General features: G+C 31.3%; 1 protein-coding gene across 1 annotated transcript in view; it reads right to left on the bottom strand.

Moving 5' to 3' along the window:
* Positions 1 to 16,159, bottom strand: part of LOC126737848 (lethal(2) giant larvae protein homolog 1) — a 173,095-nt gene that overhangs the window by 94,993 nt on the left and 61,943 nt on the right. The window contains exons 3-6 of the mRNA XM_050442912.1: positions 11,125 to 11,352; positions 10,873 to 11,066; positions 10,607 to 10,821; positions 4,866 to 5,104 (exon numbers count right to left, since the gene is read on the bottom strand). Of these exons, the coding sequence (XP_050298869.1) occupies positions 4,866 to 5,104; positions 10,607 to 10,821; positions 10,873 to 11,066; positions 11,125 to 11,352 (876 nt within the window). The remainder of the gene's footprint in view (positions 1 to 4,865; positions 5,105 to 10,606; positions 10,822 to 10,872; positions 11,067 to 11,124; positions 11,353 to 16,159) is intronic.

Here is a 16,159-nt window from a genome sequence, read left to right as displayed (position 1 = left end):
ACGTTGATATTGTGTTAGACGGCTTAAAACTCACCTATGTTACTTCAGCTAAAAACCTTGGATTAATCCTCGATCAAAATTTACGTTACAGCGAGCACATTAAGCATTTAAATAAAAAATCTTTCCTTTCTCTTAAATTAATATACAGCCAAAGACATTCGCTTAATTTTAGATTTAAAAAAAAAACTGTGTGATGGTCTCGTCCTGAGCCATTATTCGTACTGTGATTTTATATACATGCCATGTCTTCGATTAGCAGAACAAGAAAGAATCCAAAAAATGCAAAATTCTTGTTGCAGATTAATATATGGTATTAAAAGGAATGAACATATATCACATAAAATAAAAGAAACTTAATGGCTTAACATGTCAAATAGGTGCAAGCTTCATTTAGCAAATTTTGTACACAAGATTGTTACAGTACCAGTATCAACTTCTTCAATAATAAAATTAAAAACTAAGTTTATTCCTAGGGGTAAAGTACATAATTTGAACATAAGAAATAAAGGATTCTTCACTATGCCTACATGTAAATCTGCTTTTTACAAAAAAAATTTCTGTTTAATGCTATTGAATTATATAATAATATACCTAATGAGTTTAAACTTTTAAATTTAAGTATAAATTTAGGGAATATCTATTTCAAAAACAACCGTAGGAGGGCATGCCATCATGTACATACAGTCCTTTAGCCTTAGATTTTATATGAACAAACAAGATTCTTATTATTTTATAATATTTATTGTTTAATCATATTTGATTTTAAATGGGCTCCTGCATCTATAACCTTATATATTCTTAATATTAAATCAAAATACGTATTACTTTGTTCATCTCTCCCGGCAAGACTCTATAAACCTCATTATTGTTATGTTTAACCTATAAGTATTATATTATAGTTTTATGGAATAGAATCTTAATTTTATTATTCTTAGTTCAGGTAATTAAAAAAAAACCATATGCAATTTTTTCTTTTTATGGTTAAGTTAGAGTAGCCTCTAGGGCTAGACTTCGCCATTACTTTAAAATCTTGTATTTATAATGTATATTAATTGAAATAAAAATCTTTATTATTATTATTATAAATTAAGAGGCCAACTTCAATAGAAGTTTTTGGAAAAAGCATGTACAAAGCATTTGATAGCAAATTTGGAAAGGTTGTGAGCTTTGTTGCTGCCAAAACTTCCTGCCCAATTAACCACTTAAGAACGGCAGAAAGGAACCTTAAAACCCAGCTGCAAATCAAAGGGCCAAATAATAATAGACACACAGAGCGGATAATACTAAATGAAAGTACATGGCTCGAAGGATTTTGTGAATTTACCAAGTTATCACCTTCAAAAGGTGGAAGGTCATTATTGTCATTTCATTTGTGCTCGGATAAATCAAAGGGTCGTAAAAGTGCTCAATTGAGAGCAGAAACGGATGCAGATGTTTTGAGTTATGCTACGCAAATGAAATTAAGAGCTACTGGAAGGTCGAATGAGGTTGCAGTAATAAAAGAAGTTTCTGAAAACCCGGGTTACGCAAAAGACTGCCTAAATATAAGTTATACGACTAAAACAACAAAAATTTCACCGAGAGAGGCTGTGTCATTGATTATTGAGGCTCAACTCTGCAGAAAACAGTACGAGTTAGTTAGAAGTTATGCACCAGAAATTTTTCCATCATATAAACTGGTACAGGAAGAAAAACCCTCTTCGTATCCAAACGACATTCAGGTCACTGAATCGGAAGCCGCAGTACCGGTACAATTTCTTTTGGATCATATAGCAACCAGATTAATTTAAACGCAAAAGAAGGTTTTGGAAACACAATCGATGACAAGTTATGATAAAATAACTTTATATTCAAAATGGGGATTTGATGGGAGCTTCAGTCACACACAGTACAAACAAAAATGTATTTCTAAAGCATCGGATGATAAATATAAGTTGTTTGGTTCCTTTGCGGCTTACTCTTTAACAAGAAAATAAATAAATTACTTTATGGCAGAATCCAAAACCTTCATCACCACGTTTTTGCAGACCCATAAGTCTTCAGTATCAAAAGGAAACTAAAGAGTTGGCTAAGAAAGAAGACATAGATGCCCAGATTAAGAATTTGGTACCCAAAGAAATGTCAATGGATGGCAAATTATATTTGGTAGAACATAAGCCAATATTTACGATGGTTGATGGAAAATTCTGTAATTTACTTTCAGACACAAATTCCTCAATGAGATGCGACTTGTGCGATGTCACTTCAACACAGTTTAATGATTTGAAAAAAATGTTACAAAAACCTGGCAAAACGCAATTTGTATCATTTGGAATATCTATTTTACATGCATGGATTCGAATGTTTGAATCTTTATTGAATTTGTCATATAAATTACCCGTTTCTTCTTACCAGAATACCAAGATAGTAGTAGAAAAGAATAAAATACAAATACAACAGGAATTTAAAACTCGCTTATCTTTAATAATCGACAAACCAAAACCCGGGACTGGGAACAGTAATGATGTAAATGTTGCTCGATTTTTGTTTCAAAATTATGAAATTTCTGCGAGTATAACCCATCTCGACCAAGAGTTAATAAAAATAATTTATAGGTATAATACAAACTCTCTCAAGTGGGCTAGTTTTGTTTAAATATTGCGAAGCTTTACGTTAATCTGTACTCCTGGATGCTAATGACTCATTGCAACATTGCGTAAAATTCTGGTTCATGGTCCCCAAATAGTGAGTAAAGCTCTTTTGTCTATTGGGATGCTAAGCAAAGAAGCCCGTAACAAAGATTTAAAATCGTACAGAGAAGAGTTTAGTAGCAAAAGTTCAAAAACCGATAATCTTACTGATATTTTTAATTGACTTTTTTTATCATCAGACCCTCTAATAAGTTTCCTATAGAAATTACCCTAACTACCCCAAAAAAAAAATCGACCCAGAAGTTATTGATATGCTGGAGGAACCAGAAGTTTATTATAATAATAATATCTTTATTTAGCAAAAAAGCTACATTTAATAAAAACAAATGAAAAATAAAGTGAAAGTATAAGTTGGCCATAACTCTACCAGGGCACTCTGGTTCGTCCATAGATAGTCTTGATTGGCCCGGAAATACCCAGTCAACAGATAAACCCACAATCAAGGTGATGAATAAAGCGGAAACAATGCACACTATAGTAAAATTTAATAAACTATATACTTAAAATAACATAACAAACACAATATTATTTATTCATGATAAATTCTCCCAAGAGCCCTCGGAATTGATTTAAAGAGGACAATTTTTGATGTTAGCAGGCAAGTTGTTAAATAGAATTAAACTTTTGTATAGAACTGAATTATGCATTTGGGTTGCATCTATCGACCAGTATGAAGTCTATATAGTTTCTCGTATTATCGTTATGTATATCTCCAAAAACTCTTAATTTATTACAAATATAATCGGGCAGTATCTGATGTTTCAATTTAAAAATAAATAAACAGACATTATACATAACTCTTTGATGTACAGACAACATATCTAGGATACCCAACATAGAGACAACAGGCGTGTAACGATTACAATTTAGAATGAGTCTCATAGCTCTATTTTGAATTCTTTCCAGTTGGTCAATTCTATACTGTGGCAAGTTAAACCATTATGTTGAACAGAACTGTAAATGAGAAAGAGCAATGGCGTTGTAAAGTTTTATTTTGGTGTACATTGACAAATTTTTTCCAAATCTTGTGATAAATCCAATTTTTTTTTTTAATTTTCTCATTACATAATCTGCATGAGCATGGAAATTCAGATTGGCATCGAAAATTGTTCCCAAATATTTGATTTCTTTGTCGTACAAAATACTTTCCCCATTCGCAGAAATCTGTACATTGCCCATGTCTATAGAACTTAATCTAGATCTCTTGCCAAATATACAAAACTTGGATTTACTCGCATTTAAACTTAGTTTATTTCTACAAAGCTAGATGAATAAGTTATTTAGTTCAACATTCATGATCTGTTGCAGTGGATGAATGTCTTTACCCACCACATATAACATTGTATCGTCCGCAAACAACACCACATTACACCCCCGCACTACATCCACCATATCGTTGATATACAATAAAAATAGCAAGGGACCCAAGACCGTTCCCTGCGGCACACCATGCTTTGCATTAACACTTTCAGATGAACTATTTTTGTACCTGACTCACTGAACTCTACCACTTGGATAAGATTGAAACCATTTCAATACATTATGTTTAAGGCCTAACCGTTCTAATTTCCTAATTAAAATTTCTCTACTCACGGTTTCAAACGCTCTCTTAAAATCCAAAAACACAACAAGTACTAGATTATCAGAGTCAAGGGCCCTATGAAAATTAGCAATCATGACTGACTCACATGAAGTACAGTTATTGGTTTTTTGTATTTATGTTTAGTTTTAAGAGATTTTTTTTTTTATTTTAATACATTTTTTGGGACAATTTGTTTTGTGATTTTTTCAAACCCTTTCTTTTTCTATCTATGGCTTCAAAATGGCATGAAATACAAAATAAAATATTAATATTGTTTAATTTACCAAAAAATTTGCAAACTATTCATAAAACAACAATTTTACACCATCAGTAAATTTTGAGCACGGGACCCATATACCTCGCCCCACTGTGCGACGTGCTAAATTTAAAATAAAGAAAATGAAAGTTCAAAAATTAAGACTTTATTACTTTACCAATGTCTATCACTTTCAATCGCATTTTCTGTAATTTTTTATTGTTGTGCCTCAATCAACAAAAAAGAAAATAATTTAGGTGTGTCTGTGTCTAGTAACTACTTATAAACCGGAAACCATACTTTGCAAAAAAAAATATTACTTCAAATCTGCGTTTACCTTGCTAGTAAAATCGAATGCCACATGATTATCTCCATTTTCTCCGTGGATCACCGAGACGGAATATTTGTCTCCATAATTGGCTCTAGGCAGCCCTCCAGAAAAAACGATGAGTTGTTCACCGTTTAGTTCTTTTACCGCAATTTTAGGGATGGCTTTGCAGGCGTACGGGCCGTATGTGGAGATCGGTTCTCCGCAGGGCTTTTCTGACTGGGTAACATCCCATTCCATATAGCTGCCTGATAAAAAATAGCAAAATGAATACGGAAAATAGTTTAAAAGAATACATATAACGTAATAAGCAGTTTAACAAATACAAATAAAGGGTTAATCAGATTAGACTTAATATTTAATAATACCGTTTTTTTGCAACATAATCAATACAATAGTTCAAGCAAGTAAATATAAAAATTGCAAAAAAAAAAAGAGATGAAAGCAATTAAAAATTGTTAAAAGTTCAACCTCTATGCAATCAAACACCAAACTATACTAATAATAATATCAAATCACTTTTGTTGAAATGTATCACTTTTATAGTTCATAATTTCGAAAAGTTTTCAACATTATTCTGAATCGTTTTTCTTGATTCAAAATAATAAAACTTTTTTTTTCTTTTTAATTCAATTATCAAGCTAATTAAGTTTTGTTATGAGTTTGAGCAAATGGTGCACAACTATATCTTATTTTAATATTTATCCAGTTAGTTTTTATTGTTAAACTTTTAGTATTATAGTTATTATGGTACATACAGAAATTAGGTTTTCTAGGTACCTAATATAATTACAATAGTAAACATATAAATTTTTGTATAATACATATAAAGATGTATGTAATAATTTAATTTTGGTAATATATGAGTATGAGTATGAAAATCTTGCGTGTCATCTTGAGAAACGGCTTTGTGTTTACATTCGGCATTTGTGATTTTCTGTGTTTTTTCTTTAATTTTTGGTTGAAAAAAGTTGAAACATTTCAGTGTTTTTGTGAACTGTTACGATAGTGAAAATTTCTGTCGTTTCTCCCGCACCATGGAGAAAAACGCGATTCAAGCTGATCTTTTCACAAGTGAATAACGATATTGTCATAATATCATATCAAGGGACAACCGTCGTCATATACGTAGAGTAATAAAAACTTATTAAGAAATCTATAATAATTATAAAATATTCAATTTCCATAAAAATGCTTTTTATTATAGTAAGTACCTTTACTCTAATGAAGTACATTAAAAAAGCGCATAAAGAGTTCATAAACGGTAATATTGTTCCTATTTAGGCTCTGTAACATTTGTAACATTTTCCTATTTAGGCCCGAAACCTTTAAACGCCAAATTGCTTAGCAAATTTGATTTGAATATGTCATTACAGGTATTTAAAAAAATGTATAAAAGTATGCTAATGCAGGAATGTTCTTAGTTTAAACTTATTTTCTTATAATAATTATGCTTGTTAGGCTTTTTATTACTTTTTCCTTTAAGCTGATTTTGAATCTTGTTGTTCAGTAGAAAAACGACTATATTTTTAAAAATTTGCTCAATACTACATATACAGTGAGGACGCGCAAGTTCAGCAAGTGGAACAAATTCATTTAAATTTCAGGAGTGTGTTCGAAAAAAAAAACGCTCGGACACGTAAATTTTTATTTCTGAGATTTTTTTGATGATGAATTCATGTAAACAGGATGGACCAAAAATGAGTTACGACTATCAAATGTTTTTTTTTTTTTAAATAGAACTACCCATTCTTTAATTTATTTTTTAATTCTGTTTAAAATCTTAAGTATATTGTGTATACCATGTCCTATACCTAACCTCAATAATTATTAAGAAATTTGCGATTTAATTTTTTATAAATAACCATGAATTTTTGAAAGTTTATAAAAAAAACAAAACAAAAAAATTAAAATAAATATTTAAATTGTTGACCATTAACTTCCTGACAGTAACCAAGTCAATATTCAAATTCTTGTAATACTTCACTTATTGCTTGATGCCGGATTTGTTGTATTTCGGCTCTAATTCTATTTTTTAAATCTTCTAAACTTTCAGGTTTATCAAAATAAACTTTAGATTTAAGATAACCCCATAGATAAAAATCCAATGGGGATAAATCTGGCGACCTTGCTGGCCATTCAATAAAACCCCCCTTCCAATCCATCTATTTGGGAAAATTTTGGTAAGATAATCTCGTACTGTTCGCTAATAGTGTGGGGAGGCGCCATCCTGTTGGAACCATATCGAATCTGCCGGTGTTAATGGGTTTTCACCATTTGGATAAAGTGCAATTAAATTAGGTATTATCTGATTTTGAAGCAATTCTAAATATTTTTCAGAGGTAAGTGCGCCCTCAATAAAATAGGGACTCACAATTGACGTGCTCCTAATTCCTGCCCATACGTTTAACTTCTTGGGAAATTGTCTGTGACTTTCCATACTTCAGTGTGATTTTCTGGTGCCCAATAACGAAAATTTTCCCTATTTACAGAACCGTTTAACAAAAATTGCCTCGTCGGAGAAAACAATGTTAATTAAAAACTGTGGGTTTGCATTACTTTTATTCATCATTATTTCGCAAAACTCTATTCTGCGGATGTGATCATTTTCAATAGGCTCCTGAATGAAATGAATTTTATATGAATGCCATTTATTCCTATGCAAATATTTTAGAACACATGCTTTACCAACCGACTGATCTGCAGCAAAATATCTAATTGTCTGCTTTCTGGAACCGTGGGGCAGTCCAGGTCATATTTGTCTCTAATATGACCAAAATCTCAAAACTTTTTTACAATTTTGCTTAATACTGAACGTGTAATAGGCCTCTGCGGGTACTTATTGTTAAACCAAGATCGCAAAATTCGGCATGTGATCGAGTCTTGTCGCCATTTCCTACCTGCATCAAAATTTCAATTCTTTGTTTTTCAGTTAAACGCGCCATACTTTTAAACTTTGCAACTGCACTTGACACTTACTGAAATTTGAAAACACTTGAATAACACTTGAAACAATTCAGTGCTTGAAGAATCATAGATCTTCGGGTTCCGATGGTATCTCTTCACGTCTGCTGTCACTTCTGCCTGCGAGCGCTTTAGGTGCTTTGGTTTGGGCAATCAATCAGTCATTTCTTCAGGGCGAGTTCCCATCCTGTTTAAAGGAAGCTATGATTATCCCTCTTCATAAGGGTGGAACCTGGGCCGACCCTCTAACTTCCGTCGTATATCAATTTTGTCTACCCTCTCCAAGGTTCTTGAGCGGATTGCAAAAAAGAGAATTGTCTCTTTTTTGACCAAATACAATGTGCTGTCCCCTAATCAGTATGGATTTCAGTCATCTAAGGGCACGCAGGATGCCATTTTCAGATTCTTGGAGAGTGTGTATCTATCTATGAACTCCAAGAAGGCTGCAGCAGCGGTGTTCTGTGATCTGTCCAAGGCCTTCGATTATGTGGATCATGGAATACTGCTGTCAAAGCTTGATTTGACGGATTTAGGGGAGTGGCTTTGGGGTGGTTGAAGTCATACCTGTCTGGCCGCACCCAGAGGGTGGTTGCATCTGGATTTTTGTCAGGTATAGCACATATTAAATGTGGTGTACCTCAAGGGTCAGTGTTGGGTCCTATTTTATTTTTATTATACGTTAATGACTTCTATCACTGCATGGACTAGTGGTTCAGTTTGCCGATGATACTACAAATCTGTGGCATAACAAAGATAAAAAAGTAGTCAGATCTCTCATGGTAGAGGACCTTCACAAAATTAAAGAGTGGTGCATCTGCAATCAGCTTGTATTCAATGTTGATAAGTCTTTTGTTCTGGGCTTTAAGTGTAATGTAGAGGGTTTTTTGTTTGATGAGCAGAGCCCACTACATGGTAGGGATTATTGTCGATTTCTCGGCCTCTTCATTGATGAGAGTTTAAGGTTTGACAACCACGTTTTGGGCCTCGCTGCTAAACTTTCTTCTGGTTGTTTTGCAGTCAGGGTTGCCAGGCATGAGTTGGGGGGGGGTTGTTTGCTCGTTCAGTTTATTTCGCCTTAATAGACTCTCATATCCGTTATGGGTTGCCATTTTGGGGTTTGTGCTCCAAGGGACTCCTTAACATAATTTTTACTATTCAGAAAAAAGCATTAAGGCATCTGTGTGGTGTTGGTCTGAGAGTCTCTTGTAAACCTGTTTTTGTAGCTGAAAGAATGTTAACCGTTTTCTCACTCTTTATATTGGAAACTGCAACACTCATACATAAGTCCGTAAGTCCACCATCCTGCACCAGTCATAATACTCGTCAAATAAACAACTTATTTCTTGCAATTCCCACCTGCTCACTTACGAGAAACTCTCTTATATTTATTAGTCGTAAAATATTTAATCATGTTCCTTTTTCGATTAGGACTGTTACAGACCTTAAAAGTTTAGGATAGAACTAAAGAAATTAATCTTACCAAAAGATTACTACAGCATTGAAGAGTATTTTAACGACTTATTTTAATATTTAAAATTAATCACATATATCTGTTGATCAGACTTATTTTATTTATTTTTTTTATTATTCTTGTTTTATGTTGGTTCTCGCCTTTTCTTTTCTTTTTTGGTTTTTTCTTTGATTATATAAAATATGCTTCTATGTACAATCAAAATCGATTCTGTATTCTGTTTTTGTCCTGTATCCTGTATATCCAAATAAATACTTGTATTATAAATTCTAGGATTAGGAAGCTTTTAGCACAAGTTTGTAAACTTAGGAAATAAAGTATATTTTGACTTTTTTTACGTAAATGCGATTAAATGATGACAAGGTGTCAACAATCAAATATACCTGTTAAAAAACTATGAAAAAAAATATAAATATGCTCAAATGGCCCAAACAGTTGCAAATTTATTAATAATGTTAGTATTAGGTATAAGACAAGGTAGACAAAATATACTTAAAATTCAAAAATGGAATAAAAAAACTCAAAAATGGAATAGAAAATAGGTGTTTCCATTTAAAAAATTGAAGTTGATGGTCGTTGCTTATTTTTGGTTTACCCTGTATACATGAATTCATCATCAAAAAAATCGCGTTTTTTTTTCGAACACGCCCCTGAATTTTAAATGAATTTGTTCCAACGTGCGCGTCCTCACTGTATATGTATAATTTTTAGGTTTAACTGTGTTTACATAATATGGTTACGTGCAACATTTTCATTTTCACTGTAATCTTTTTTTGTAATTTTTCTAATTGAATACTTAGTTAAGCTAAATCGCTATGCTGAACTTCGCCAAGTATAATATTTTCAACTAAATTAATTACACTCAATATAAAACAAATAATTTCCACTGTTATAATTTCTAAACAATTAATAATTACTAATCAATTTCACAACCGGGGAATCCCGGGGCATAGTTATTCAAAGGGTTGGATTTAAAACAATTTCTTAATGTAGGTATTTTTATTGTTGATAACGCCCCTCAGCTGAAAACCAATGGTCAAAGTTACACCCTGTACTACCCTTGGCCTTATGTGGTAAGGCTCTTTGTACAGCCTAAGGCGACAAAATACTTTTGTCAAACAAACTAAGTCGTTTTCCTCGAGCTATATGTCCCCCATCCCCGGTACGCCGCGCATAATCAAGGAGCCAGAAAGGCCCACTGACCCTTTAATTAGGAATTGGAGATCCGCCGGACCAAGTCGACTAAAGGCCATTTATTATTATTATAAGACTCTACTAACATTTTAAATACCGTATAAGGGTCTATTTAACTTACCATCGTTATGTGAAGTAACAAAATGTTGCTCGTCTTTCCAACATAAACATTCTAGTTGCTGATTTGATATAAACGTTTTGGAGGCAACGTTCTCACTTCTATTCCACAACACCATCAATCCACGATTGTAACCGATCAGAATATTATTTGGCTGTCCCGGTTGTTCTAAAATTGATTCCACCGCTCCCGGATTTACTTTATAATCTTGAGGAACACTATAAAAAAGTATTATTAACACAAATCCGACCAAGTAGGCAATGGCTTACTTTTGCATGACAACGTCTTGATAAATTATATCTGGAGTCATCGTAAAGGTGTTAAGGTCTAAAATGTAAATGTTACCCCCTTCCGCGCCCAACAAAAGAAACTTTCCAGCCGTTTCCAAACACATGGTACTAATTTTTTTTAGTTTCCCTTCCAATGCTTGGGATTTTACTTTTACCAAAGAACTTTTATTAACCTACAATTATTATTACATTAAACGACCTATATTCTATACAAATTCAACCAATAATTACCTCCCACAAATGCAAAGAATTATCATCTTGCAAGCTGATAACTTTGCCTTTTCCAGGTAAAAACAATAATTTTGTAATGGTTATGGGGTTTTGGTGCTGCCCGTAGAATTCTACCCCGGGTCTGCCGATGACTTTGATGGCACCCGTGGACGTACCGATGCAGAGGAGTCGTAGGACAGGGTCCCAGCCCATTGCAGAGGGTTTGTGTGGAAAGCCATGTTGCAGAGTCTGTAAGAAAATTAAATAGATTACGTCTTTATTTATATTTCCTGTATTGATTTTTATTAAAATGCAGTGAAAAAAGGTTTCCAAATATTTTCGATCAAAAAGAAAATTAAAAGAAAAACTAATTTTTTGAATTAACGGTTTAATTCAAATATCTTCAAAAATATTCGCACTTTTTAAATTTTTAAATAGACTTATAATAAGCAGCAAATTAAGTAACTTTACCATAATTTAACTAAATCTGGTGTCTTTTACGGTTTCTAAGTGGTCTCAATGGTCATTCTCCATTTGGAACTTCCTTTACATATTACTTATAATATACAAAGTTGTATATTATAAGTAAGGTTGTATATTATATACAGAAGTATGTATGTACGCATAAACTCAATTATAAAAGGAAGGATTTTTTTTTAAAGAATCCTTGGACACGTCGATTTTATTTCTGTATTGGGCATATTTTAACATAAAATGGTAAATAAGGTGTAGCAAAAAAGTTACAGAAAAAATATTTTTTTTCTTAAATGGAACCTCCTATATATTTTTTAATTTTTGGATTCTCTGAAAAATGGATATGTCTTACGTATAATCATCACTAGACGATGTTAATGTGTGTGTTGGTTAAAACTATTGTCTAGTAAAAACTAAATTTTGTGTACGTTAATTTAATCCTATTGTACAGACCACAGATGTAAATAGCTCCGTGCGGAGCTATTTGTTTGGCCACCTAGAAGTCCAGGCTTAAACCCTCTATACCTTTATACTAATATGGTCACACATGCAGGACATAGTTTACAAAGATACAATTAATTCCATCGAAGAATTACGATAGAAAATTTAAGAAGCTGCTAATATCAAAAATAATTGACTAATGTTATTTAATATTCAAAGATCTTTAAGGAGACGCCTTACAAAGTGTATTGAAGTGGCAGGCGGGCATTTTGAGCATTTACTTTGAAGTTTTTTTACGTTGAATGTTTAAAATGCAAACAACTGATAGAGTTACATGAAATAAACAAGAAAACCTTTTTTATTCAAAATTGAACTGCCTTTTAGATTTTCTAGTCGTTTTAGCCATAACTGATTAGGCAAAAAAGATATGTTGTAATTTGCCTAAGTAACAAGGTGTAACTAACGCCCTATATAAATAATGCTAAATTCACCACAAAATTCATAATTTTCATGCCAAAACACATAAAGTAGCCAATTTTCAAGACGATACTTCTTAAAATCGCAAAATTATTAATTATTAAGAAATTTCAAATTAAAACTCCAACTTTACTTCAACAACAAATACCCTGTATCTCGTAAACCTACAACATTTGTATAAGACATGTTAAGCTCAATATCCATATTTCGGTATGTAGTATCTCCAGTTCAGAGATTACTAATTCTTAATGAATCACCCTGTATAAATAATAAATCAAATAATATAAATCACAAATTAAGGACAAAAACACAAAGTCTCGGTCTCAAAAAATTTCTTTTAGGTCTGATGATGCTCTTAGGAGCGAAACACTAATATAACACAATAATAGACATTTTTTGATACTGAGACAGACTTTGTGTTGTTGTCTTTTGATTTATTTATATCAAAGTCTCTTTGAGAATATGGACGACTTCTTTTAAATTTGAATAATGTTGATATAATACTGATACTGCTAGCTTTACACTACAGTACATATTTAATTAGACGGTTGGCACTTCCTGGGTTCACTAAGAGAAGTTAGAGGTTAAGAGTCTAAGATAACTGAGCACCCAGAATGGATCAGAGTGAATCTTTTTGTTGTAACTTTTTTTTCTCTTTTTTTTTATTTAGTAAATATTTGTCTTTCAATTAAGTATTTCTTAGTTATGTTTTCTTTATTATGAGAGACCAACAAATATATACTATGTAAGTGAAATATGTTATACTATAAGTTGTTTTCATTTTCAAAGAGATTTATTATTAGAGATTATATTGCAGATAGATTTTTAAAATAATACTATAATACTTTGTATGTCAGTATTTATGTCGTTAGTTTGAAATATTATCTGAAAACATTACCTTATTTGTCTGCTAGTTGAACTATATACTTTATAAAATGTCCCTTTTTTTCAGGTCACAATGTTGAAAACCTGAATCAACACTGCGGAAATCTGAATTTGTCAGCCTTTTATTTGCAGATATAGTTTTGTATTTCACTTATAAATATTTTATGTATTGTATTTTTGCAAATAAAAAACATTTATTATTAATATATTATTATTATCCTCTACTGAATCTATGTTGGAGATAGGAAAACAGAGATATGATTAACCTAATGGTAATGTATTTACATATATGATAAGGAAATAATACAAAAATCTTCACAATATTTTCTAATCTGTTTGGGTTGGTAATTTTAAATAATTTAGTTTTCAGGAAAATTAAATAATAAAAGTATTAAATTGTTTTAAAATTAATTATTTTATTTCTATTTTGAAATTTATGACATGTAGTACACTATTGTTAACTGATTACTGCAGTAAATTAAGTCATTTAGATATGTAAAATAAAGCTAAAAAGTTTAATTTTATCTTAATCAATATCTGATGCTAACACCTAATCAATATGGTCCTATTTGCTATTAGTAATCTTTTGATTTCAACCAGATGAGATTTCTTCTTAAATGCAATTTAAATTTTCCCGCCTTAATTTAGCCACACCTTCCTACCATTTTGATTGGACCAATTAGGTACGTCACTGTCAAGTTAGTTACAACAGTTTCCGTTGCCAAGCGAGCGGACGCTAGCAGATTTGTCAGAAGAATTTCTGAATCAGTTTGTACGCAACCACCACTTCTCTATTTTTTTGTATTTTGTGGATTTAGCTAGATGTTTCTGTCATACCAAATACTTGTGCTAAAAGAGCAAAGCCTTTTAGCTTCAGGCGATGTTTTATTTATTACTTTTTTGTATATACAGGGTATTTGATTCGTTGAAGAAAGCTATCAATTCATTATTATTTATTTGGTTGAGACTTAATCAATTATATATAAAAATTAATTACTCCCATTAGTCTTTTTCTGCCTGTTAAATTAGTTACCTAAATTCCAGTCAAGATATACTGGCATTAAAGTACTGTATAAAATTGAAATTACAAATAGTTAAAAGTAAGTATCGTTTTTTTCTGGTTAATAATAAAATAGGAAACTATTGCAGTACTGCATTTTAACAAGATGTAACTAATCATGCGTACTTAATACTTAAAATTAATACTTTAATACTTAAAATGCTTAGCTTTATTTTCCATACTGTAAATTTTGACAGGCGATTTATTCAATAAACAAAATAACTAATAACTAAGGGGGTTGTTAAAATAATTAACAATAAATAATTTGCGGTAACAAAAAATGCAGGCAAATCTTTAATTGAGTCGTAATTTTATAATACCTATGTTCATAAAATTAATTCCATAAAATTGTTTCCAAATGTAAACAATTCATTAAACTTTTAAAATTCTAGGTATTTGTAACAATCAAAGAAAATTATAATATCAGATAAACTTGAAAAATAAGATACCGACACTCGATTTGTAAAGTAGATATTCACACACCTATGAATCACAACTGCCAAAACATGAGTCATTATTTGACGAACTTACGTTTATAATAAATATTATTACCAAACAGGTCTTTCACTCACGCATTCATACCGTTAATATGGGTAAACGCACTTGACCAAGGACAAGTTTTCATTATTACTTACATCAGAAATAAATTAGATTAATCAAAACCAATTTAATTGAAGCACGTGTCCTGAGACTGGTCAGAAGTCAGCTCTGTTTTAAATTACCTTTAATTTTAAGTCGGATTACTCATTTTTGCTTTTATATTAATAATTTGATTGCATCGAAATACCACGTCGTATATCGATATTATATCTGTGATTTTAGATATAATAATGTACAGTTTTAAACGCAAATACTGCAGATATGGAAGTTTTGTGCACGTAAAAAAAAGGAAAATGGAAAAACCAAAGTTATAACAAAAAAAACATTAGTTATAACAAATAAAAAATAAAGGCTTTACAATCCTTAGGCTTTGAATGACCTGAACACATCACCACTTTATAGTTTAGGTGAAATTACTTGGTCAAGCTCGAAAATTGAGTATCTTCAAAATACAATCAATATACTACATATACGCATTAAAGTAAACTGCAAAATATATTACGATATTTAGTGATCGATCCCCGTATATATTTACGGTCGATGCGATTCTTTCCATGGCACCCCGGCCCGTTCGTGTATTTACATACTATACTAGACTACAGAGCATTAGAAAGAAACATGTTTTTATGTGATTTGTTTGGTGCTGTAAATTTGGTAGTAACAAAGTGAATAAATGTGTTATGATTATTATTGGTTTTTGTTTCATTTTTGTTGGTGATTTTAATAATATACAAGATGAGGCGTGTTAAAATATTTAATGAATACAATGCTACTTTCAAATTTAAAAACAATGTTGTGAAGGTGTGTTGTACTTTGGGTTTTAGAATTTCGATAGTGTTTTGTTTCTAAGTTACGTTTTTTATGTTAATGTATATGAATACAAAGTATGTATCTAAATAAGTACATATAAATTGTTAGATTTTAATTAGGTGCTAGCTATTTAGTTTAGATTTGAAATTTAAAGGGCCTAATGAATAAAAATAAAACAATTACTTTTGCTTAAAATATGAGAGCAAAACCTCAAGACTTTGCGGATTAGAAATGGTTGAATTAGAAGCATATTTTTCTGTGTTAATGAGACAGACTGTATATGAATATACAGATTATTATTTATTTTCT

The sequence above is a fragment of the Anthonomus grandis genome, chromosome 6, assembly GCF_022605725.1.
Source record: "Anthonomus grandis grandis chromosome 6, icAntGran1.3, whole genome shotgun sequence".
NCBI classification, from domain to species: Eukaryota; Metazoa; Arthropoda; class Insecta; order Coleoptera; family Curculionidae; genus Anthonomus; species Anthonomus grandis.
Note: the sequence above shows the minus strand (reverse complement) of the source record. Positions and strands in the feature narration are given on the sequence as shown.